At 39.0% G+C, this 23,824-nt stretch overlaps 1 protein-coding gene across 1 annotated transcript in view; it reads right to left on the reverse strand.

The window, feature by feature from the left end:
• Nucleotides 1-3,429: 3,429 nt before the first annotated feature.
• Nucleotides 3,430-23,824, reverse strand: part of ola1 (Obg-like ATPase 1) — a 51,489-nt gene continuing 31,094 nt past the window's right edge. Inside the window, exons 8-11 of the mRNA XM_042494298.1 lie at nucleotides 14,806-14,946; nucleotides 14,159-14,255; nucleotides 8,630-8,752; nucleotides 3,430-3,902 (exon numbers count right to left, since the gene is read on the reverse strand). Of these exons, the coding sequence (XP_042350232.1) occupies nucleotides 3,801-3,902; nucleotides 8,630-8,752; nucleotides 14,159-14,255; nucleotides 14,806-14,946 (463 nt within the window). The 3' untranslated portion in view covers nucleotides 3,430-3,800. The remainder of the gene's footprint in view (nucleotides 3,903-8,629; nucleotides 8,753-14,158; nucleotides 14,256-14,805; nucleotides 14,947-23,824) is intronic.

Here is a 23,824-nt window from a genome sequence, read left to right on the forward strand (position 1 = left end):
AACATTTAGACAGTAGAATTACTGACTTGTGGTTGCTCGCCTCCGTTTACTAGACAAGTCGCATATAAAGTTCACATCCATGTCTGTGAAAACATGAATGCTTCCCACACATCCTCCCCCAGCAGCACAGAATATTTATACCATCAGCACAGCTGCAAGATTAGTGTCACCAATTTATCGTCTGATCAAATGTCTCCCCTTCTGTTCCTGAGATATGACGTTGAATCATGGCCAGAAAAGTGTTTTTGAAAAACATTATGATGTCACAGTGACGGTGACCTTTGACCTTTTAGATGACGTAATGTCAACACTTTATTGTTTTATCCTGTTAGACATTTATGTAAAATTCTGTCATTATTAGCGTATAAATTCTTGAGTTATGGCCAAAAACACGTTTTGTGAGGTCACAATGACATTTGACCACCAAAATCCAATCAGTTCGTCGTTGGGTCCTGGTGGATTTTTGTTCCAAATTAAAAAAAAAAAATCCTTTGAGGCGTTCTTGAGCTATCACATTAATTAGAATGGGACGGACGGATGGACAACCCAAAACCACAAAGCCTTCGGCCTTGGCTGTTACAGGCACAGAGGCAAAAACAATTTTGATGCCTAATTTCTATTGTGTGCAGAATCAAAAGCATTAATGTGATAAAATTAAAATTACATAATAATAAAAAGTGGAATTGCAGGTAACTTTTAAAAGTAATTTCCAATAAGAACTGTAGATGCGACCAGAAAGTTAATTTTGTCAGTCTTATATTTTGATTTAAACACTCCTTACTGAGACTCCTCTGAGTTGTTTATGGCGCTCCTTTCTCTCAACATTATACCGCCTGTGTGTTATCACTTTGACAGAGAGAGAAATAGATCAAATCTACAAGAAGTATGATGATACATGGAGGAAAGGAAATTGTTGCATAAACTCTTGTAAATGAATGATGCGTTATTTTAGTCAAATACTGATTCTATAGTGATTTCATATCTGTTCTGTGTACAGTATATAGTGCATGTGTCAGACAGAGGACTCACACAATAGCAATAATTACAACATGGCAACACGTTATTGTCATCCAAAATAGAGATAATTTCCTCTCTGTAATGATATGATACAATGCATTTACAATAACTATTGAATTTCCCAATGCAGTCCCTGATGCATTGTAAGTGCTCTGAAAAATGGCACAGTTATTTATATGTTTATTTGTTATAGCTCATACATTCCTTTTTAAAAATGCTTCAAAGGTCTTTGCATGTGATTTACAACAGCAGGCCGCGGTTTGTTTTCTTGGGTGTGTGTTTGAAAGCGAGCTTTCCACTCTGTGCCCTTGTTGGTTTGATGCCACTGTGGTTTGCCTCGGGGCAGAGTGGCACCGCTTGATTGATGGTGCTGACAGAACAGTTGTACCAACAGAGAATCTGTCACATTTCTGGACTTGTTTTTATTACTTTGAGGTTATGACAGTTAGACGGCTTTAACAATCAACCTACGTCACCTGGTACTGTTTATAAACCTTTTTATTAACCCTTTGAAACCCGGATCAACATGAGTTTGTCTTGTACTGCATTCAGACAACTTTCACAAGTATTTAAACCTTTATGATCTGAGCAAATAAGTTTACATTTTTTTCAGAAACATGGTGGAAAAGCCAATGAACAAAAGGTGGTAAAAGGTGACAGGAAAACAGACTCAAAATGAATGTTTAAAATGAGAGCGAGAAAGAAATATCGTCGATTTTTGATTTTTTTAAAAAAATATTATTGTAGCTATACATTAAACATATGCTACAGAATATACATTTTATTTAAGTATTGTTTTTCAGGCCGTATTCAAATTTGTTTTTGTTTTTCTGACTTTCACAGGTAATTCTTGTAATTTTTTTCCTAATTTCTTGCTAATTTTTGGGTCATTCCTTGTTAGCTATTCTGCTCATGTTTGCAGGAATACTTTGAAATTATGGGACAGAATGGACACCAAATGAGTTTATAATTCTTGCCTCTCCTGGGACAGGAAATATGTTAGTATGCAACCCTGAAACAGCCCATTGAGGACATACTGACAGAGCAAGAGACCTTGTTCTGTTTCTATACATCTGCATGATTCTAAATAGCTTTATTACTCGGCTTGAGAAGATTTAGTGTCACTTTATGAAAAACAAAATACTCCATGACCCACACCACTGGGAAAAACTCATCAATCTCAAGCCTCAAAACTACAGCAGATGAATAATCTTCTATGTGGGCTTTAGGTTGGCCAACACCACCACTACCCCGAGAGGAATGCAAAAACAGTTTTGTCTCAAGCCCCCATTGTGCTCCCCAGAGGATCTGTATGGTTTCACTTAGAAAACAGGGAGCCGAAAACAGCCTGTTGTCGTATAGCAGACAGTATACGAGAGCTCTAAGTGTTGGTAGCAGTGACATCCTTGATCTGCTGCATGAAATATTTCTCAGTGATTAATGCTAAAGCCACCAAGCTTAATGTCATTTTATACATGTTGTCATGCATCTAACCATCTAACCATGATAAACACTATCCTATATTTTGCCACTGATCTCAAACCTTAAAGACTATAATCCACCTTATTTCCATGACAAACACTGTGCTTTGTAGTGCTAGCACAGGCGCGGCTCCTTTCCAAAACTTGGATATGCAATACTATCTCTATAAAATGACCATTTTTATTCAATCTTTTTGTTCCCATCAAAAGGCCATTTTGTTCTCTGCAGTCTTAATGGTTACAAGATATTCACCAAAGCACTGCTGATCTACAGCTCTTTGTTCGGACTCCCACGGAGAATACAATCTTACTCTGGAGCACTGCGGCTGCAGCCGTACAATTCCATCAGCATAAACGCTTCACAAACACTTACACACAAAGTATAGGGGCGAGAAAAACACTACTTCAGACAACAGGAATCGTTTTCTGGTTGTGGATTGTGCCAACCTCTATTTTCATACTATACAGAATATCATAAAAAAGTGGACTTTTTTTGTGAAAATATGGTTTGAATGAATATTTCTTTTATTTATTTCTAGGTGTATTTTTGCCTTCATTGTTCAGATAGGAAAAAGAAACTGTAAACATAACAAAGATGCTATTTTTGTCAATATTTGAGGATTGTAGGGACCGTTAAAGAGAGGACTCGCAGTTTCATCAATCACAAATGAAACTGTAAATGAAAGGTTAACTCAATCACTTTACAAATAATCATTTAAACTGACCAGTTCTTTTGGCCGAAACACCTGCATCCTGCATGTGCCCTTCAAAAATCAGCATCACTTAACAGATTTAATTATAATTGTCCCCTCTCTGCTACAGTCAATGTCAGCTGTGTCTTTTAATTCTCTAATCAGTGGTCGGCAGGACCACTATCACCATCCCCATGCAGCTTCCCACTCAATACAGACATCCCAAAACACACACAGACTGGTTTTGTCAAATGTTTTATTGAGTGTAGACATCTGGGCTACTGTAAAACATGCATTATCTGCAGAAGGGGGAGAAGAGCAGGTGGCATTGTCCCCGCTGTCAGCTGTGTCAGTGCTGGCACCCGTGATGGAGATTAATGAGGTATCTGGAGAGTAATATGCTCCTTCAAATGCTGCTACAATTTGGAGTGGGGGCCGATCCTGATCTTAAATAGCAAAGCTGTCAGAGTTTACTGAACCTGTGCTTTGGATCAGAGGGAGATTTGATCCTACAGAAAGTGAGAGTGTGGCAGCGGGTATCAGGCCAGAAAAACACAGAGGGGGTAACAAGCACACAGTCAGTTATGTAAACAAACAGATTGCTCTCGTGTCACTTTTTCTTTGGTGCATTTGGTGCGTTGAACTTGAAAAAGATGATGTCTCCATCTTCAACAATATAGTTTCTTCCCTGTTGTCTGTATTTCCCTGCAGCCTGTGAGATAATAAAGAAAAAAATGAATTAACATTTGAATAAAATATATTGTATGTTACTTTAGCTATTAATCTACTGGTATAATGGACTATGTAGAGCACATAATAACACAGTACATTGCAAGGGCGTAGGTTTAATTTCAACAGTTGTTGGTGACACATTGAAACAGGGGCTGTGGGGGTCCTTCGCCAGAAAATCTTGAGCTTAAAACACTTAATTTCCTGCATCTTTTAGGACTTGCTGCCCTTGCTCATCTTACATTATAGTCAATTGGATATATTTTAGTTTATGATTGTTGATTGGACTGAATAAAAGCAATTTAAAGATGTAAATTTGGGCTCTGGGAATTTAATTGGCCCTTTTCACTCTTTTCTGGTGTTCTACAGAACCAGAGATTTTTATACTTATTGAGAAAATAAAAATCTGACCTGGTCCTGTAATCAAACGGACCAATCACAGTTTTACTCTGAAACAAGGGCATCGTTTTTATTTCAACATTGGGGAGGTGGGGGATAAAAAATTGTGAAATTGTGAAATTTGAGCATCAAACTTTATTTTCTGCATTTTAGTGAATTTCTATGCACATTTTTACCCTTTCTGCATCAATTTATGGTGTACATGTCTCACATTCATCTCATTCCTCTGCTAATTTCATGTTTTTATTGGGGGTGGGGAAGTTTGTGAGGGATGGGGGGCTATGTTCCCTGCATGTGCTTTGAAATGTATACCTATGGGACACTGTAAATAATAATAGCAAATAATGAAAAATTAAATGGGTGGGTTTGGGGCTCCTCTGCCAGAAAATTTTGCGCATCAAACACCTAATTTCCTCCATTTTGGTAAATTCTTATGCATGACTTTGTCCCTTTTCTGCATCAGTTTATGGTTTAAATGTCTTTATTTTTGTCGAAGTAAAAGTACTCTGCGAATTTCATGTTTTCCTGGGGGCTGGGGGAGGGTGTGAGGGGTAGGGCTCTGAAATCTACACCTACAGAGCATTGTAAATAGTAATAGAAATTAATAGCTCAGGATTAATATAAATCTATTTCATCACCCACAATAACTTAACTTCAATTGCAAATGTCATATTCTCTCTCACTCTCTCTTTCTCACACACACAGACACGCGCACACACACATGCGCCCACACACGCACACACTTGCATCCATGTTTTGTTCAGGGGGTGCCCGAATTCCCACTGAGTGAATAATCCTCTCTTCTGCCCATTTCAGTTTCATGTGTACAAGCACAAAATGTTAATAAGTCTTTGATTACAGCCTTATCAAACTTCTCAAGGAAACAAAATAAGTTCTAACATTTCTTTTGTATACAGTAAGTGTTTGTTCTCCTTCCCGGCAAACTCAAAAATAATTGACTTGAAGTGCTAATACGGACAGGTTTATGCATTCTGGTTCTGCACAGCGCACAATTAATTAGAAGAATCAATGTCCCTTTAAAGGCTCAGGAGACCATTTAATCCAAGCTCAATACCACCAGAAACACTGGATGGAGAGGGAGACAGGAAAAAAAAAAAAAAAAATCAATGGCTATTTGTGATTCCTGAGTATGTATTAAACCAGACACGTCTAACTGGTTCATTTGCACTTGAAAGCAGCCATCTGGAGCAGCAAGCTTGGCTTAAGCAGATATGATTACTAATAATGTGATATCCCCGTACACTGGCCCTTTTCAGACAGCCTATTCCCACAACTGGCATTAAATAGCGTAGACTTTAATGCCACAGTCAGAAACGCTCCATGTTCTTATGGGGCCCAAAAAGGGATTAGTAAGAGAGCATGCAGTAAGGACCTGACACTCAGATCTCAACCTCGGATAACAATGGTGGAACTCCCCAGAGGCCCACACGTTTCACCCTCTGTTTGCAGCTTATGATGGGTGTGGACAATACACTGCCGCTGCATTAAATTCTAAATACTTATTAAAAAAGCGCTTGAATAGTAAAGAGATTTAAATGTTTTCATAGCCCCGCGGGTCCCTGTGTGTCACCATAATTACATTAGTTGAGTGTGTAAGTGGGCACATGGAGTTGATGGTGGCGATAGTGGGATTGTAACAGCATGGCTTACAGCTGCTGCTCACAAATGTCACACATAGCAAGGTTTAAGTCACTTCTGCTTTAATTAACTGAGAATTTATTTTTTAAAAATGTGTCTGTGCAGAAATTAAACGATAAAAAAGAGCATCTTTGATATGAAAGGCATCCTACGGCGTTGATTAACGGATTATTAACTCTGTACCTTCAATTACTAAATTACAGTTTGCAGATATGAAACTAAATTAATGCCAAACCGAAAAACAACACTTGCAGCAGAAAGTGTTGGGGAGTAGAGAAATACATGTTATTAAATAAGCAGTGGAATGTAACTAAGTGCATTTACCCAAGTACTGTACTTAAGTACAGATTTGCATTACTTTTACTTTACTTCGTATTTTAATCTCATGCCACTTTCTACATCTACTTCACCCCACTTCAGAAGGAAATATTGATCTCTTCACTCCACTACAATTGTTTGACAACTTTCAGGTTTTTTCAACACAAACCATAACAAAATAAGCAAATGCAGATGGAACGATTAGTCGACTGATTAGAGAGAAAATTCATTGGCAATTATTCTGATAATCAATTTCATGCAAAAACATTTCATGTTTCTAGCTTTTCAAATATGAAGATTTGCTGATTTTCCTTTTAATTGTTTTGAACTGTTTAAATTGATTAAACATTTTCTGTGCTGACTGTTTTTAATTTGAATACTTAGATACATTTTCACTTGCTGTACTTTGTAAACAAACAAAATGAAAGGAGGTCTGCACACTGTAGCTCCCTGAAGCGCAATTTATTAGCAAAGGTGAAGTTTCGAGCTAATAAATTGCATTTAAAGGGAGTGTGCCAACTCTTTTTCATGTTGCATATTGCTATCCTTTTTGTCGAACAGTTTTTACATGTGCACGATTACTATCTTTTTAACATTTTTAACGCAAGGTTTTTGCTGGTAGTATTTTTACAATGTTGTATTAATACTAGGATCTAAATACTTCATCTACCACCAAATTAAAATGGTAGGCCTATAAGTAAGCTTCGTTTTGCAGTAGCTTGCTGGTAGTTAAACTATATTCATATTTACATGGTGATTCAAGTAGTCAGTTACTTGACTACTTTCTCTCTTGATCGATCTCTCTTATGCACCTTTATTATTGTTATTTTTTTTACAATGGCAGTTTGCTTTCTCTCTCTTTTCTTTCTATTTTTCCTTATTGGAACCCTGATTTCCCTTTTTTGGGGTAAAGACACGACACTGTACGTTGGTGCTCCAACGGGATAAGTAATGAGTTGCTAGGCTCTTGCTGCATTTAGAGATGAATATAGTGCAGGGGCGGACTAAGCCATTTGTACATTTCTGGGGTTACAGGGGCCTAAGAGAGCTTTCACTGTTTTTAAAATGAAAATGCAATGAAAATCTTTATGCCGATTTATTCAGTCACTTTCAATTCAGTTTTGGCATGAATTACTTATAAATAAAATGCTACAAATAAACCCAAACTTAGGGGCCCTTGGTAATCAGTCCCACTTTTCCCCCACTACGAAGCCCTTTTACAGAAGTATTGATTATTGCTAGTTACTAACATGTCAGAGAAGTTGTTGCAGGCTATATTAGACGTTACCTGACTAATTGAGTCATCCTGTTTGGTGCAATAATCCCACCTGGACTCTAGTTTCTAAAGGCATGTGACAGACGGACATCAAATACAAAACCAAAGCTGCATTCCTGTACTTTTCCATGAATAGTGGGGTATAATTTATTTATTTCATTTTAGTTTATTTTTATTTTATTTGATTTTTGTAAGACACCCAATAGTGTGGTGTTTTTTGCTGGCTTGTGACTTTTTTGTGCTATATTTTGTTTAAATTCCATATGACATGTACTTTGTCTTGTTAATAGTTTTAACACTTTTTTCTAGGTAGCTTTAGTTAAGCTAAGTGTTTTTTCTCCCTCGGGTAGGTAGCGAGAAAAACACTTCTTCCAGTGTGAAGTAATAGAGCTGTTTTTAAAGTAGATTCCTCAACACTGGAAGTAGGAAAGAAAAGCATTTTGAAGAATTTTGCAAAGTACCTGCTGTAGTTGGCGCCCAGTTATTGTCTTCACAAATTCACCATGAAATCAGTTATTGCATTTGACAGACACATGAACAACCCACACCCCTGTTAAAAGGTCAAAAACAAACACTGGCCATCATAAAAATAAGATATGCAAGTCACATTTCTGCGCTACCCATCCATGAAACAGCCCTTATTTGAGGAATTTCACACTTTATTTAACTTGCCGCTTTACATCACTGTCACATGCCTACAGTGGCTTGGGGATTTGGCAACAGAGAGCTCTAAGCTAACAGCGCACTCTATAGATCTGATAAATGCCTGGTGAGGTGACGGCATGCTACCTCTGAGCGACTGTGCTGAGCCGCAAGCAAGAGCTGCCATCAGCCAGTTAAGACACATTGTGATAAAGATATGCACAGCTGGAGCAGAATGGCAGTGTTTAGAGCCAGAATCAGTTGGCTTGTCAGGAGTGGTGCTGGAGTGTGTGCAGTAATTTCTTCCCCTGAGTAAAGGTGAAGAGCAGTTTGCAGTAGGTAGCTGTGTGGTGACTGTCAGCTCCACTGATCACAGGAGACTTCCCCTCATCTCCTCTGGCACCCTGACTGCTCACCTTGACAGCGCTCTCACTGCCTTCCTCTTTAAAATCCTGGAATTTCATTACTTCCGCCATAATGAAGCCCTTCTCAAAGTCTGTGTGGATCTTCCCCGCAGCCTGTGGAGCCTTAGTTCCTTTCTGTCACGAGGAAGGAAAAGAGAGGACAAATGAATTGTTTTGGAGAAGATGGATTACAGCATGCGAGCGACATAGTGTTTGATAGGGTGATAGCGTCGTGAGCATCACTCAGGGGGTGTTTTCAGTCGGGGGTATTCTTGCCTCAGTCCTGATTTCTGGATAGCTTTCCACTCGGCTGTGCCCTGCTTGGGCAGCCTGGACACCGATAAGGACCCGGCACTGCTATCAATGCCTTCTGATTCCCATTCCGTGCTGGTATTGATTTCTGTCCAAGCAATCTCGCCTCATTGTGGGTCGCTGCTCAGCTCTCTGGTCATGACAGCAAGAAGACCCAGTGTTGCAGTGAGAGGCCAGGGTGGTATAGGCCTCACTGCATTGGGCCGTACTATTTTTGCACACCAGAGTTTATCAATTCATGTTAAAACCTTCAGCAATATTTCACTGTGGTAAATGCAGGGCTGCTGGAGTGCGTGAAGGTGTTTTTGATTTAAGTAAATCAGATTATGTCTGATGATTTTCTTTGTTTACCTATTTGAGGTATAATATATATATATTTTTAAACTTTTTGTGCTTTTCAACATATTTCAGTTTTTTCTGTAGCCAAAATAGGCAATCTTGTGATAGTATCAGCTCATAGTAACCTTTTTTATTAACATATAACCAAAATCGCAATCTTACGTAAACCTAACTAGAACGCTTTTGTCGACTAAACTTGAGTCTGGATGTAAACCTAAAGTTCTGGTGTCAAAGTTCTGCACTTTGTCCGCTCCGCCATCCGCCCCAAACCACCTTCTTCCAAAACCTACCTGATACATGATTGCATTGTTTGGTTATGTCTTTGCAGCCAAACTCCTGTCTAACTTGCAAAAAATAAATAAATAAAATAAAATAAAATATTGCAATGTTTTGGTAACTAGACTTTCACCAGTTTTGCCTGATTAATAAATTTATAATTTTTTTTGCACATAGACAGCAGTTTGTCTGCAAATTGTGTCCCACTTGTCCCTTTCTTATGCACCTGTTTTGAAATAGATGTGTTAAGTATTCTTTTTTTCAGTGTTTCGTTACCGTAAGGAAACATCGTCTTTGAACAAAATCCAGGCAGAGATTACATTGCCATGAACAAGCACTTCAGTAATATACAAACATAATTTTAAGGAGACAGGGTTACTTTAAATTGACTGAATATTTTATCTTCAAAACATTACTACATTTAGAGATGTCCCTAATGTTATTTCGGATGACAATTTACAAAACACGAATACCTATTTAATAGCTTTAGAAATTCTTTGTGCCTCGAATCCTCTTTAAAACTCCAAGACACAACTGGTGACTGATAAAATGTGCAATTTATATGCACTGAAATAATGCAGGGCGTAAATGACAAATGACCCAAATAAGTGACGTGGCTGCTGTGTATCATTATGACTCCTGCCTGTCGACCTGCTTGCTCTCTCTCTGCTCCGCAGCTCTGTGCTCAGGAACTGTTGAGCAGTTTTAATTATGTATATAATCAGGTTGGGGTCAACATATTTCATGCCAAAAGAATGATGCGTATTTAATGACTCTAATACATTACCATCTCTTTGCAATCTCATTGACGGAGTGCTTGTGAGTTTAACTACCATTAATCAGCATCAAGGTTTGTCTATCTGGAGAAAAATAGATTAAGGGAGGGATTTTTTTCATACGGAGCATTACAAGAGATCCACATTGTCCTAGTTAAGAGCTATGCAGAGCAGGCTGATAGATAATGGTCACCTCGAGGCTGCCTAATAAAGCATGTTAAAGGACTTAGGAACACGACATTACTGAGTGTAGTTTTTACAATGCAAGATGTATTGGCTTAATATAGTTACTCACTGATGCTTACCTGACTAAATGCCCCTCACACACAATCAAGGCTGGCTGTAATCAGTTATGTCGACCAGGACAAGCGTGTTTTCGAGGATGCCTTTGAAGTGTTTCAGGACTTTTTTTGTAAATAGCCAGGACATCACTCATGCTGAGACGCCTAGACCCGATGATGTCATCTGACTAAAATGTAATGTATCCTGTATAAAGAAATAAAATGGAAGTGAGCTCACCTTCCCCTCTGGCCTGTACATAGTCATAGAGGCCATCATGAAAACATTTACCCAAAGTTCCTGTTTACAGACTTATGTGGACCAGTGGCGCCCAATTTTTTATAGGGGTGGCCAGATGAGGAAAATCTTAGGGTGGTGCATCAAAACCAAAAGCGATGACTGAATTTCAGGAATTCTATTATGTCGCTGATGAGTACAGGCGTGTTTAGGGGTATAGTGATATACCGGTATTAACAATAACTTAAAAATGAAATATTGATATTATGTTAATAATACACAAATGAGAATAGTATATGTAAGTTATCCAACAACTCTTAAATCCCTTTAGTTTCTTTCCGTTCTTGCTTTGTCTCCCTTCTTCAATGCCATCTTGCTTTTTTACATCTATTAAATAATTATTACTCTTTTTGTACGCTTCTGTACAGGTATGGTTACAGACTCTCTCTCCACCTCTTGTATTATTTGTGTAATTCATTTGCCAAAAAATAAAACACAATATAATCAAAGTTAAAAATAAGTTTGACTGACAGCATTATCAATTGTTTTTCCCCCTTATTTTTTTCTGTAAATATCCCAAAAATATCTTTATCATGAACTCTTTTGGCCAGGATTATCCTGCAGTGAAAGTATCGTGACAGCCATGGGCTATTTGAAAACAATGTCAAAATGACAGTAAAGGAATCATATACTGATATACTTTAGTTTCATATCATACAGATAAAGTTACAAATTATCTGATGTGCAATTGTAAAATGGAACATTTTATCTTAATTTGCCATTAAAACCATAAATTACTGTTTGTACATAAAATGACTAAGTTATAACACATTGTTATGTTTGTGTTACATATACATAAAAATTAACAATCAGCAACCTGGATATTTTTTGTTAATATGGCAAAACAAGAAACAAACAAACAAAAGAGTTCTCTTAAACTGACATCAATTTCCAATCTTGCAAGGGTCGTGTGACACATTTATTTTGTGTCGGGTCTACTCATAACTTTCATGTTACTATATTCTGCCAAATTAAAAGTTTTCAATGATTTTTTAAGCTGAGTGAGCAAACTGAGGTTTACAGTGAACCAATACAGAACATTTTGAGGTCCACAACAATCCTGTTTTGTGAGAAGGGTCCAGCGATTGTATCACGGTGGCTGTGCCACTGATGTGGACATGTTTCATATCATTTGCAAAAAAAGAAAAACATTTAATATTCATATTAAATAGTATTTAAATGAATCAATTTAAAGGTTGCTGTTCCTTGCATAGAAGTTTAATATTCATGTAAAGTAAAAGCACTAAAACAATGATCTGATCTGCTCAGTGGCAAAAGAATACAAACAATTATTGTGGTTGTTATTTTTGCTGCATAGAAAGAAAATTTGCATTTATGATCAAAATGTGAATATTTGTCTAAAGCACCAGCATGGGGTGTCCTGTTGGCAGGCGATCTGACACTCATACTGTATAACGGCCATGTCCTGTGTTCATATCTGATCAGGGGGGTTGCCGCATGTTGTCCCCCCCTTTCTCTCACTTTTTAAACTTCCTGGTTCTCTGCTTGTAAACAGAGCAATAAAAGCAACATCCTGAAATAATCTTAAAAAAAAAAAAAAACTAACCACAGTATGGATTAATGAGTCTGTTTTTTGTCTTACATTTTGCAACATGACACCAAAATATCAGATCTGTTATGAGTTCTTATTTTGTTAGTGCATATTGTTACAGTTTTGAGACATTTAAGGGCAACAAAGATAAGCTGTCAGTCACATTTTGACCTTCCAACTCCACAAAAGAAGCCCTGCTATGACAATACTGGTTAGGTCGTAAATGTAGTTTACCACATGTCAACGGGATTTATAGAAGAAAATGTTTTGACTTGTGCTTTGGTTTTTGTGAGAAATCCACCGTGCTCACCTCAGAGGTGGGTCTTTATTATACATCAATCTATAATGCACTTCAGAAAAATGAAATAAGATTATCAGCATGTTTGTTTCATTGGTGAACTGCTAAACATTTTTGGCTTTGCTTGGACACTCGTTCACTCTTAATTTAAATTTTTTCCTGTAAATAACCATAGCTATGCTAAAAATGGGAAAGGCTATGACAAGAGCATCATAAATTGTTTGTGGGTGTGCTTGAAAAGTTGAGACTTTAAAAAGATCTATCGGGCTTTTTAAACCTCATGACGAAAATAATATGTCCGATCAAAAACATGCGCAACAGAAAAACAGCCTCCCATGCATTTGCTGTAAGTTATCAGTGACGTCAATTCAAGAGAATTTTAAAGTCTGCAATAATAAGATTTTTCTGTCATTATTTGTAGCAGCCTATTGAACAAAGATAGTGAACAGACACAACCAGGAGGTTTTATCTACCGTTATCTAAAGTAGCTCACATTCAGGGAACAAAGCCTTAATGATCTATTGGCGACAGGTTTTTTGAATAGATGTCATTGTGGAAAATTGCAATGCTTTCTGAAAATGGTCGTCCAAGTTATGTTTATGGCCCTGAAAGCATTCTGCATTGTAAAAGGTTTGATTTAAATTTGCAATCCTTTTAAATATCTGATGGGGTGGATGAATGGATACGATTAAGTATGACAGGATACAAATCTTTAGTATCAGAAAGTTTTCCAAAAAGTTGCTGTGTTTTTTAAAGCATCTACATGAACTTATAATATGCATCTCCTGAACAGACAAACAGCTTATTATATCTCCACTCAATCCTTCTATTTGCTCAAGAATAAAAAAAGGATTTTTTACACAATACCAGCACGCAAAGCCAACATCTGTATTGATGTAAATCCTGCGATCCCGTTGCACAAAGCTCTTGGCGGGCCGGGCTCAGTAAACTGAGACACACGGGGAGGAGGAGCCCCCTGCAAGGCCCACAAACAGTCGAATGAAAAGCGACATCAATTTTGGCACAGACAACCTCCGTCACACAGATTAGGCAGGCACAATGCACAGGCTCCTTATCTCCAGCGGCAGGAGGAGGGCAGGCAGATCTGCACAGGATGGAAACATTCTCATGGACGTAATGGGCAAAATCAATTGTTGCCCTCCTCAATCAATGTAGCCCCCACTTTCACTGCTCAGCAGCTCACCAGTAATTGAAGTTATCCTTGGCCTGTAATGACTAGCTAAAGCACAACCATGACAAAGTTGAAAGTGTGTGATATCAGTGAGGGTGCCAGCAGGGTGGAACGTGGGACACTGTGTGTATTCGTTTGCGTGTGTGTGTGTGTGTGTGTGTGTGTGTGTGTCACACCCTCACACTCATATGTCTGTGCACAGCAGGCAGCTGGCTCTTACCCGAATGGTCCATGCACGGACCTCATCTGGTCCAGCAGTGAAGAAGTACTCCAGCTGCAGGGCTGCGTAGCCTGCCTTGATGATCTTGCTCAGGGCGCTGGTGGAGAGAAATTTCAGTTTAAATCGAGGGGTCTGAACGGTTTAAGTATTATTTATTGCCACTGATGCCTAGACAAAGTTCACTTCGGTGGCAAGGCCCCATTCATTCCAATATAAACTCATTAAGTGAATAAGATGGGTCACTTCGTTTCACACAAGACATTCAACTCTCCAATGGTTTCTTTGATTAATTAGAAAGCTCGGAGACTCATTTAGCATTTTTAAGAATTCAACGCGATGCCTCGTTCTGCACCAAGAGGGAAAAAAAAACATCTGCTGTCACAATTTTTCTCTCCATAGAGGTTTTCACACGAGAACAATAAACCCAAAATGCCCAAGTTATAATTATACCTACAGATGACAGATGACAGTTAAAAACTTAATTTAGAGGAAAACCCTTTGACTGAGTTGTTCAGTAAGAAGAGGGATCCTTTGCTTTATAATGGTAATTACTCTGCCATTTATTATTCTATCAGCACATGCAATTAAAGGAGTGCATGGAGGACACAGCTGATAATAAAGTGTGGGGAGACTGAATGCTAATTAACCTCTGCGTCTTGTGCTCTGTGCAGTACTTCTGCCTCTCCTCTTCGCTCTTGTCCTGTAGCTGGCCCTCCATGCCGCCACTGAAGGGGATAACCAAGGCTCCCGGGTCGTGACTGTCCACCCACTCCTTGATTTTCACCAACCTGGTAAAAGGAAATAAATCAGCAGCCACAAAGCCAGTCGGAGGACTTGATTAACATAGAAAGTATTTGTTATCTGCTGGCGTATGAATATTCATAAGAGCAGCTGAACATAGTGCTTGTAGGAGACTGCACTCCAAAGGTGGCATTTCTCTCAGAGTGCGACTTTGTTTCCATAAAAGTTTCCAACTCAACATTTGAGTTTAGAAGTTCTCATTCAAAAGAGCGAAGATGCACAAAGATTTTAAATGTAATATTAGCCATATCAAAATAAACTACTGTAATACTTAAGTACAAGCAGTGAAAGTGGTCATTATGTAAAAAGTAAAAATTATTTCAACATGTTTATTTCTTTATTTAAAAGGATCTCCATTAACTGATGCCAATGAAACTAGCTAATCTTACTGGGGTCCAAAATTCAGTAAATTGTACTCATATAATCATATCGCAAACACGTGTATTTGATATACATCAGATTCATCACTAAAGACGCTGTATACTACCTCACATCTGTTCTATCTTACTTCCATAAATGCATCTCAGTATATTTTGGTCACAGAGGTTCACTGAAGCATCCATACTGATACACGTTCAATAACATTCACATTAATTAGTCCTGTTATCAGTCCAAGAATTAGCCTCAAGGTCAATCATCAGAGAACAAAAACAAGTTGTGACGTGGACCTCAGAATGCAATCGTAAATGACGTCTAAATAAGGATTTACTTTTGAATCGGTGTATGTAAATCAGGCAGCTATTCCGATGATTGATGGCGCGATGAATGATTGTCCTTTTTAAAGCATTAGATTTTGGGCAAGGTAACATGATTTGGTCATCATTTGCTGTTCTGTTGAAATGAATGTGAAAATGTGCGAGGGTTACTATATTTGGTAGCTTGACTGTTCATAATGAAAATCAACTTGTTAAAAACCTTCAAGAAATGTGTATTTTTATCTTGAAACAAGAGATAATAAGGCAGATTGCTGCACTGAAAAAACAAAAGACAAACGTGATTTTTTTTCCCCCCAGAAAATACTTACAACAAACTTGATTTGTATTCAAAACAGGCTGGAATATTCTCACTGCAGTCATGTAACAAACATAAGATTAAAAGGACTTAATTAGAAATGAAAATGGCTTGCAAGAGGACCGTCCATCATGTTTTAGGAGGTCTTTTGGTTTCCCTTTTTTAATGACGCGAATCATGCTGTCTGCTGATATGGAGAGTTATTTCCTCTCATGCAGACGTAGAATTTATGTGCAAGTTGGCCATTGGCTGTAATCTTTGCAGTGTGCTCAAGTGCAACTATTTGGCCAAAACACAGGCAACATGAGATGACGCAACAGTTGGCCTTCATCACCACTCGCTCTTTGATTTTGGTTTGGTGCATCTGGGCCTTAAAGGTCCAGTGAGTTGGATTTAGTGACATCTGGTGGTGAGATTACAGACTGCAGCCAACTGAAACTTCTGAAACGCAAATGGCCCTATCTCAAGGCAGTGTTTGGTTTGTCCGTTCTGGGCTACTGTAGAAACAACATGGCGAACTTTGTGGAAGAGGAGCCGCTCTGTATGTAGATAGAAATGGCTCATTCTAAGGTAACACAATTACAATTCTTATTTTCAGGTGATTGTAAACCAATAAAAACCTGGCTATTAATCTAATATTCCATTTCTTCCAATATATCCCCCTAAACCCTACAAATTGGACCTTTAATAATGGACAAATAGAGTTCATTCACCCAAACTGATCATGAACAATAAAGCCAGGAAAGAGTAGAGCTAAACACTCCTTACTCATAAATGTCTTTGCCAGAGTTTTTGTTTTTTCCTTCTTTTTGTCTTCCAGTCCAGCAGGACACCTGACATTGCAGGACAAAGATATCCTCACACTTAATGGTAACTCTCAGTCAGAACAATACAAGGGGGTTAGGGCAATTATGAGATTAGCCCCACAAGCTCTCAGGCTGAGATTGGACAGGTCTCAAAGAACAGCATCGCACAAATCCATTTTCACACGGCGGCCCTGACAGAGCTCCTAGACTGGATTGATTCTGAGGGGTCCCTGTCATTATCTGTAATCCTAGTTTCCTGTTTAAAGCCCATAAGAATCAAAGACTGGGAGGAACCCGACCACCTCAATACCACATCTATTCCAATAACAATGTCACCGCTTTATCACCTACAGCACCATATCACTGCTCCTACCTAATGATTATCAATATACAATATATGACAGGGGACCGACCGCAGGGAGAGCACAGTTTTGCTTTGATTGGATGTTTTTCCCAACAAGCTAGAATAACACTACAGGATAAATTTGAAATGCCTCATATGCTACTTTGTCTGTCTGTTCCGATGCACATCTATTAGGAGCCGTAACCTAATATTTCCCTTTCTGTTCGATGTGAGGCTGACGTTTGACTGCCACCGCAATAAGGTAGTCACCAATGTCTCACCAATAAAGGATAGAAAAATAAAACACATTTAGGCAAAGCCAAAAAAAGAGCTGCAAACAGAGGAGATGGCGGGCGCTACAAGAGGGGAAAAAATCCAATCTGAGATAATAACAGCTGTAGTTTGTCACTTTTAGCAGCACAGCTGTCTATTTGGTGGCACGTTATTTGCATTCCTCAGGTATTGCGTACTCTACAGGCGGCTGAATAATGATTCACAAATCACTCTCTCCACACCAGTCAAGGGCTGTGATCCTTTGAATAGACCATTGTACCTGAGACTGTAATTGGTGAAGACTTGACAGAGCCGAGCCAAGCCAGCCAAGTAACAAAGAGGCTCTTGCTAGAAGGCTGAGGGATGATTTTAATAATGTGAAGCCGAGACGGAGAACGTGAGCTGCAAATGAGCACGGGGGTCTCTGGGTCCTTGCACTGAGTGACACGGGACCAGACAAACACCTTGCCACAGGAACATGGAAACACCCCCTTCCCTCAACTCCAGAAACAAAGCACTGTCAATTAAGAGCTTTGATGCTCCGTCAGCGAGGCTCCCAAAACCGATTCTGTCAACTTCACCGCTGTCTACCCATGCCACTTTGCAATTTGTATTTATGTCCTTTCCAATTATTTGCGTGAGAATCTATGTGGATGTGTAAATTGGGGAAATGTTTATGCAAAACACGCTGCGGGTTTCTTTTATCTTTCAGTCATTCATGAAATCATAACGGTCTTCATGTAAATCTGTGTTTCTGAGAAAATCAAATCATGTTTTCTATACGTCAAGGACTGTTTATGCTGAAGTCTGCTCGGTAGCATCTCCTTTCCTGAAAATTGACTTATTTATAGTTTATTTTTTTCTACATCCACATGTAAAAAGAGAAAACAGAAAACTTCCATAACAGAAATAACAGATAAAATATTTGTTCATGTAAAACATTTAAAACGGTTTTACAATTCTCAGCTATACACACACAAAAAAAAAAAAACAGTGAGCGAGACTGTGCGTGTGTGTATGTGCGTGCATGTCTTGTCAGTCTCCCATTATGTCCCAGCACTGAGTGCCATCTCTCACTGCTCGGCTAATAGAAAGATTCAGCACTTTCTGGTCTCGATATCCCTCTCTGAACAAATGATGCCTGAAATTTTTATTCTTTTTATAATGGAATTCCAATGGCCTTTGCTGCAAATCAAGTGGAAATTTTTGCATATCAAGTGGGAAAAATTAAATGTTAACCACGTTTTAATGTGATTAAGGGTGACAGGGACATTATTTCTGCTAATCATTCACCAGCTTGAAGACTCAAACAAAGCTAAAGAACAAGCCATGTTTGTGCTTTTTCCTGCTGCTCTCGATTCAAGGAGGAAAATAGTTTTCTAATCAAACTTTAAAAAATTTAAAACATGCTATTTTTCTATGTAAACTGATAAAAATAAGGCAATGTGAATCCGTTTATCTTACATAAAATATGTTATTTGTTCTGAGCTTTAGATCCAATGCCTGTTATATTTACAATGCATCCAATTTAAAGAACAATATATTGTGAAATGAGGAAAAAAAAAAAACAATTGGAGCTTCCACAACAGGCTGGCTCTGAATGGAGATGTCCCACAGGGGGCCACCCTCTGGGGCTAGTCTATTTGTCTTTTTGTGTGGGAATCCTGAGGGGGGGATAATTCCTGTGTTTCCGCATGCCTGGGGCTTCCCTGGGCTTTGTCAGAGCTTTGATCTGCTTAAATGGCTCAGGAGGGGAAAACAATGGGAGTTTCTAAAGTACAGGGGCAGCTACCTGAGACAATGACCTGGGCCTGCGTCTGACACACATTCATACAGGTTGGCTTTATTAGGAGTGCTTAGCCAGTTAAGCCTGTAAAAGGTGGGCCGTCACCTCCAGTTTGAGAGCTCCTTTCAGATGCAATTGAATGCTGACAGACCTGAAGAGTAATCCACTACCTGCATCCACTACCGCTTCATCACCGACACACCCAAACTGTAGAGCAGGGAAGGCATCTGGGCAGGTGCGCTTAGATTATTTAGGAGCACTGGCCAGGTGTCTCCAGTTACCACAAAGCCATCTCAGCTTCACACGGGCCGCCCCAACCAGCCACACATTTTACAAATCTTGGCAGCTGCTGGCTTGCATGCCAGGCACAGACTCATCAAGTAATAAACCCGGGGTCCCCTCTGTTTTGCCGGTCCCCGGTTACAGAGACATGCATCCTAGAGGATGCTGCGGCACACAGTGCACACTAACCCCCTCCTCTCTCCCTCCTCTGTGAGGGGAGACAGATATGAGAGGTATGAGCTCATGGTGGCTTTTGAGGCTGGGAAGTCGGGGGCTCTGTGGGAAGCTTTTCATCCTCCCAGTGGTGAGCTCCTGAGCGACAAGAGTGCAGACGCTCTCTGCTCCCTGTGGCCATGGCCGGATGGAAAGGCATCACACATCAGTCTCTGAAAAAGGAGGAGATCTAACACACATACGCACGCACACACTATCTCCAATATTGTGAACTTCTTTCAGCCTTCAAAGCAATCACAGGCTGGAGGAAACAGAACCCAGCGTAGGCACAATGGGAGCAGCTTTAATTAAGAGCATCATCTCACATCATATCTCAAACAAACCTCGAGGGTGTGCTGGTAACAAGCTTTTTTTGAACAACTTTTTCTTTGATAACTACACCCATTAATTTTTTTAAAGACAGATCTTGTGACTTTAAATGTTTGCACATGATAGATAAAACCCTAAAAAGCCGTCTCTCCCCGGTTTCCGCTTTACGATGGTTTTTGAGAGCACATTATCAAAGCTATGGCCTTGTTTAAGGGTATTTGTGAGTATGAGCTCATGGTGGCTACAAAAAGGCAAACATCTGAAATTCAAACAGTAACCCAGAGGAGTACATTCTGCATCACCCAAAATAATTCTCTATATGGGGTATCCATGCTGTCATTCACAGCAGTTGACTGGGCGAGAGAAAATAAGGGGGCTGGGGTAGAGTGGGGGGAGTCATCAAGATGTGACAATTGTGACAAGAGCAGGCAAAGTGTAGCGCCGAAGAACACCACACGGATTTCTCCATCTCTTCTTTTTTTCCGGGATGACAGCTTAATGTCTACCACATGCAATATTTATTCTCATCGTGTGTCAGACTGTCTAGCTGTCCTAGGGAGTACAAAGAATGCCACTTATTAGAATAAAAGCAGAAGGAAGGTAATCAAGGACATATGTAACATCAGCCAATCATGCCCCCTTCCAATCCCGCATCTTTTTTTCTCTCTCTCTCTCCCCCATTCACAACAGTTCAACAATAATCCTGATAATAAGCGTTCAGGAGCTGTATGTGGCAACACTAAATTCATTTGTCTCATTAGAGCTGCCGAGGCCGCGGGCAAACCACTGTGACATGCATACGGGCTTAACCTTATCGCAAAGATAATAAAAAGCACAGCTCAACAAAGCCAAAGCTATCAAAATGTATCATTAGACTTGAAGCTTGCGCACTTTTCTTTTTATGTCTAATGCCAAACTACAGTCTTTGCAGGGGAACAATTCCCAGGGCACCTTTGAAAGGAAGCGAGCATGGTATGTGCTTCTACAGAGGTGTCTACATATATTATGAACAGCGGGATGCTCACTCAGCATTCTTGGGTCCAAAATGATGGAGAAGTGACACCGGATTTTAGAGATTTCTTGCAGGGTCATTAAAGAACAAACAAGAACAAAAAAATGTCTCTTTCAGTTTCAAGTTTAGGGTCTGTCTCATTAGTTACAAAAACTGCGTTGGCCGTTGCCACCAGGGCACAACAAAGACAACAACAGGGTGACATGTGATATGTCAACAGTGTCCTTTCATTACCTGGACTGGGGACAGTCAATAACCAGGCTAACTGGACCGACAGGACTTTATTAGCACCATCTGTTTCAGTTTTACTATACAGCCTCTCCTGTTGTTTTCTCTCATTGAAAGCTAGCTAAAGGCATCCATTAGGCGCGACTGTGGGCAGTAGGGTACACATCTTACCATGGGAAAGTGTTTCTTAGCATCCCACACTGCACAAGGAGAGAGTGGACGCCTGTGCACAAAATCAAAAAGGAACAAGCGATCGTATATCTCCCTCAAGGCTTTGAAAAGGGAACTCTAACTCCCCAGATAGTAGTTCCTAAAAACTTGGATGGAGCCAGTGGTTTTGCACTCAATAAAGTTTCAGTTGTGTTTATGGGAATTATGGTTTGGAGTAGCTGAAGTGGGCTGCAGTGACTCCTTTCATGGAGTGGCTTTCAGTGAATCATAATAGCCCCCCCCAAATCTCAGTTTTTCTTCTGTCTCTGAATCTTGACGGGTGCTCAGAAATGGCTGGCTGTTTGTCAAAATGATCACATAAAAAGAAATGCATGTTTAACTCATTACTGGGGCTGCTTAAAAAAACAAAAAAAAAAATGCAAAAACAGAAAACAATACTAAAGCTGAGCAGATGAAGGATGCATTTACTATATGATATGCCCGGAGAAGACTCTGGGGAAATAGGTGTGAGCGCTTGAGAGGACTGTCATGCTGCAACTCCTGTCAGGACTTTACTTTAATTGTCAAAGCTCCTCCTGCAGGCCAACTAGAGAATCAAACTCAGCAAAGACATTTTTTTCCTTCTTCAAGGTGTCTTCAGGTATCAGACACTTCAGTTAATGCTTTACCAAATTGAAGGCTGATTTCTGATCAAATAATCATTTTCTTATTTAAGCACTGCGGGTAGGTATAAATGTAAGTCATATATATTTTGTCCTGAGCAGGTTTTGTGTAGATATATAGTTATTAGAGTAAGTTAGGTTAATCTACATTTTGACAATAGGTATGTATAAGTGTAAAGTACAATATTAAGTTCAGTGGCGAGTCAGAAATGTGCACTTTAACGCAGAGGAGCTAGTAATTTTGACAAAAAGAAATTTGGAGATAAATTTAATTAAATGTTTGTGGTAATTATGGCCTCACAATTAAAAAAAGACTATTTAATAACGTTTAAGGCCTAACACTGATTCTAAAAAAATTAAATATTTTAAAGACTTTTGAAGAACTGCAGACATGTTTCTTTTAAAAATCTCTCCTTATGTTTTCAGTGCATTATTACCTAAAATGAGACAAAGGTTTAAGATGAAGCTGATATTTTTTTAATTGTCAAAAAATCCCAGTGAAAACAGGTCACAAATATATAGTTTAGATCTGTTAAAAGAAAGGCTAAATAGTTTCCCTAAATGACTGGGCATTGTAGTTTTTAGTAAACATCACACAAGCAGGAGTAAACAGCACATTTGTTGGGGACTATTTTCTCCCACAGACTGATACACATTTTTTTTACTTGTAAGTATTCACAGCAGCAGGAAAAAAAACACTGCCCATGTAAATGTAACACATCTCATAAAACAGTGTGGCTTATTGGTGTGTTACTAATAGTTTTTAGACAACAATGGAGTTCTGTGGCACAGAGGAATAAGATGTATCAGGAAAAATACAGAACATCACTGAGCAGATCCTGTAATTCATAATGAGTAAAGTAAACAGGAGTTGAGTCAGCATCTTGCTTAAGAACACCTTAACATGAAACAAGGCCTTTTGCTGAGATCAAACTGGACAAGGACTTGTTAATCACAAGTCTCCTGAGGTGCTGAGACACAGTGATTGTTGTCCAGACTCAAACCCTCTTTTCAACATCTTAGTCAACAGAGGACATGCATGGCACACAGTTTTCTGAATTACACCATGCCAGACAAATATGTGGGGAATTAATTGTGAAAGATAAATTTATGCATTTGTGGCAGGAAAAAAAAAGAAGATGATTAAAAAGGCTGGCCGGCTGTGGTATGTTGTTGTTTCCCAAACATAAAGACAGATGTACCTAATGTAACACACATTTAGAAGCAAATAATGTTCAAAGAGAAAAAAGTAGTCAATATCTTTGAAAGAGTGTAATAATAAGACTCAAGGAACGTCTGTACAGATTAAAGAAGAAAGTACACATGGCCATATGTATATGCACACACTTGCATACAGACAACCAGACACACACACTCGTACATACACACAGTTAATAAAAGCCCCAAGCAATGGTACCCTGCAGTTCTTACACTCACCAGGAGAACCCACACGGCAGAGGCACTCACAGACAGGTCACGCTTGCTGGTTTCCTTAAAGGTCAACTCATCTACTTAAGAGGTACCAATTTACTTTAATGCACATTGTCCAAAAGATGGAAAAAAAAATAGAAAAAGACCTGACAAGAAAGAAAAACATCACAGCATATCTGGAGTATTCTCAGCTTTTTTTACTTTTAGAAAATGTGGCTGCTCCTAGTTCTCTGAGGAGGATCGAATAAATAGATATCAAACCTATTAAAAGAAAATAAAGACTGATAAAGATGGCGAGGCCACAAGCTTGTAAAATA

Source organism: Plectropomus leopardus, chromosome 10, assembly GCF_008729295.1.
Source record: "Plectropomus leopardus isolate mb chromosome 10, YSFRI_Pleo_2.0, whole genome shotgun sequence".
Lineage (NCBI taxonomy): Eukaryota > Metazoa > Chordata > Actinopteri > Perciformes > Serranidae > Plectropomus > Plectropomus leopardus.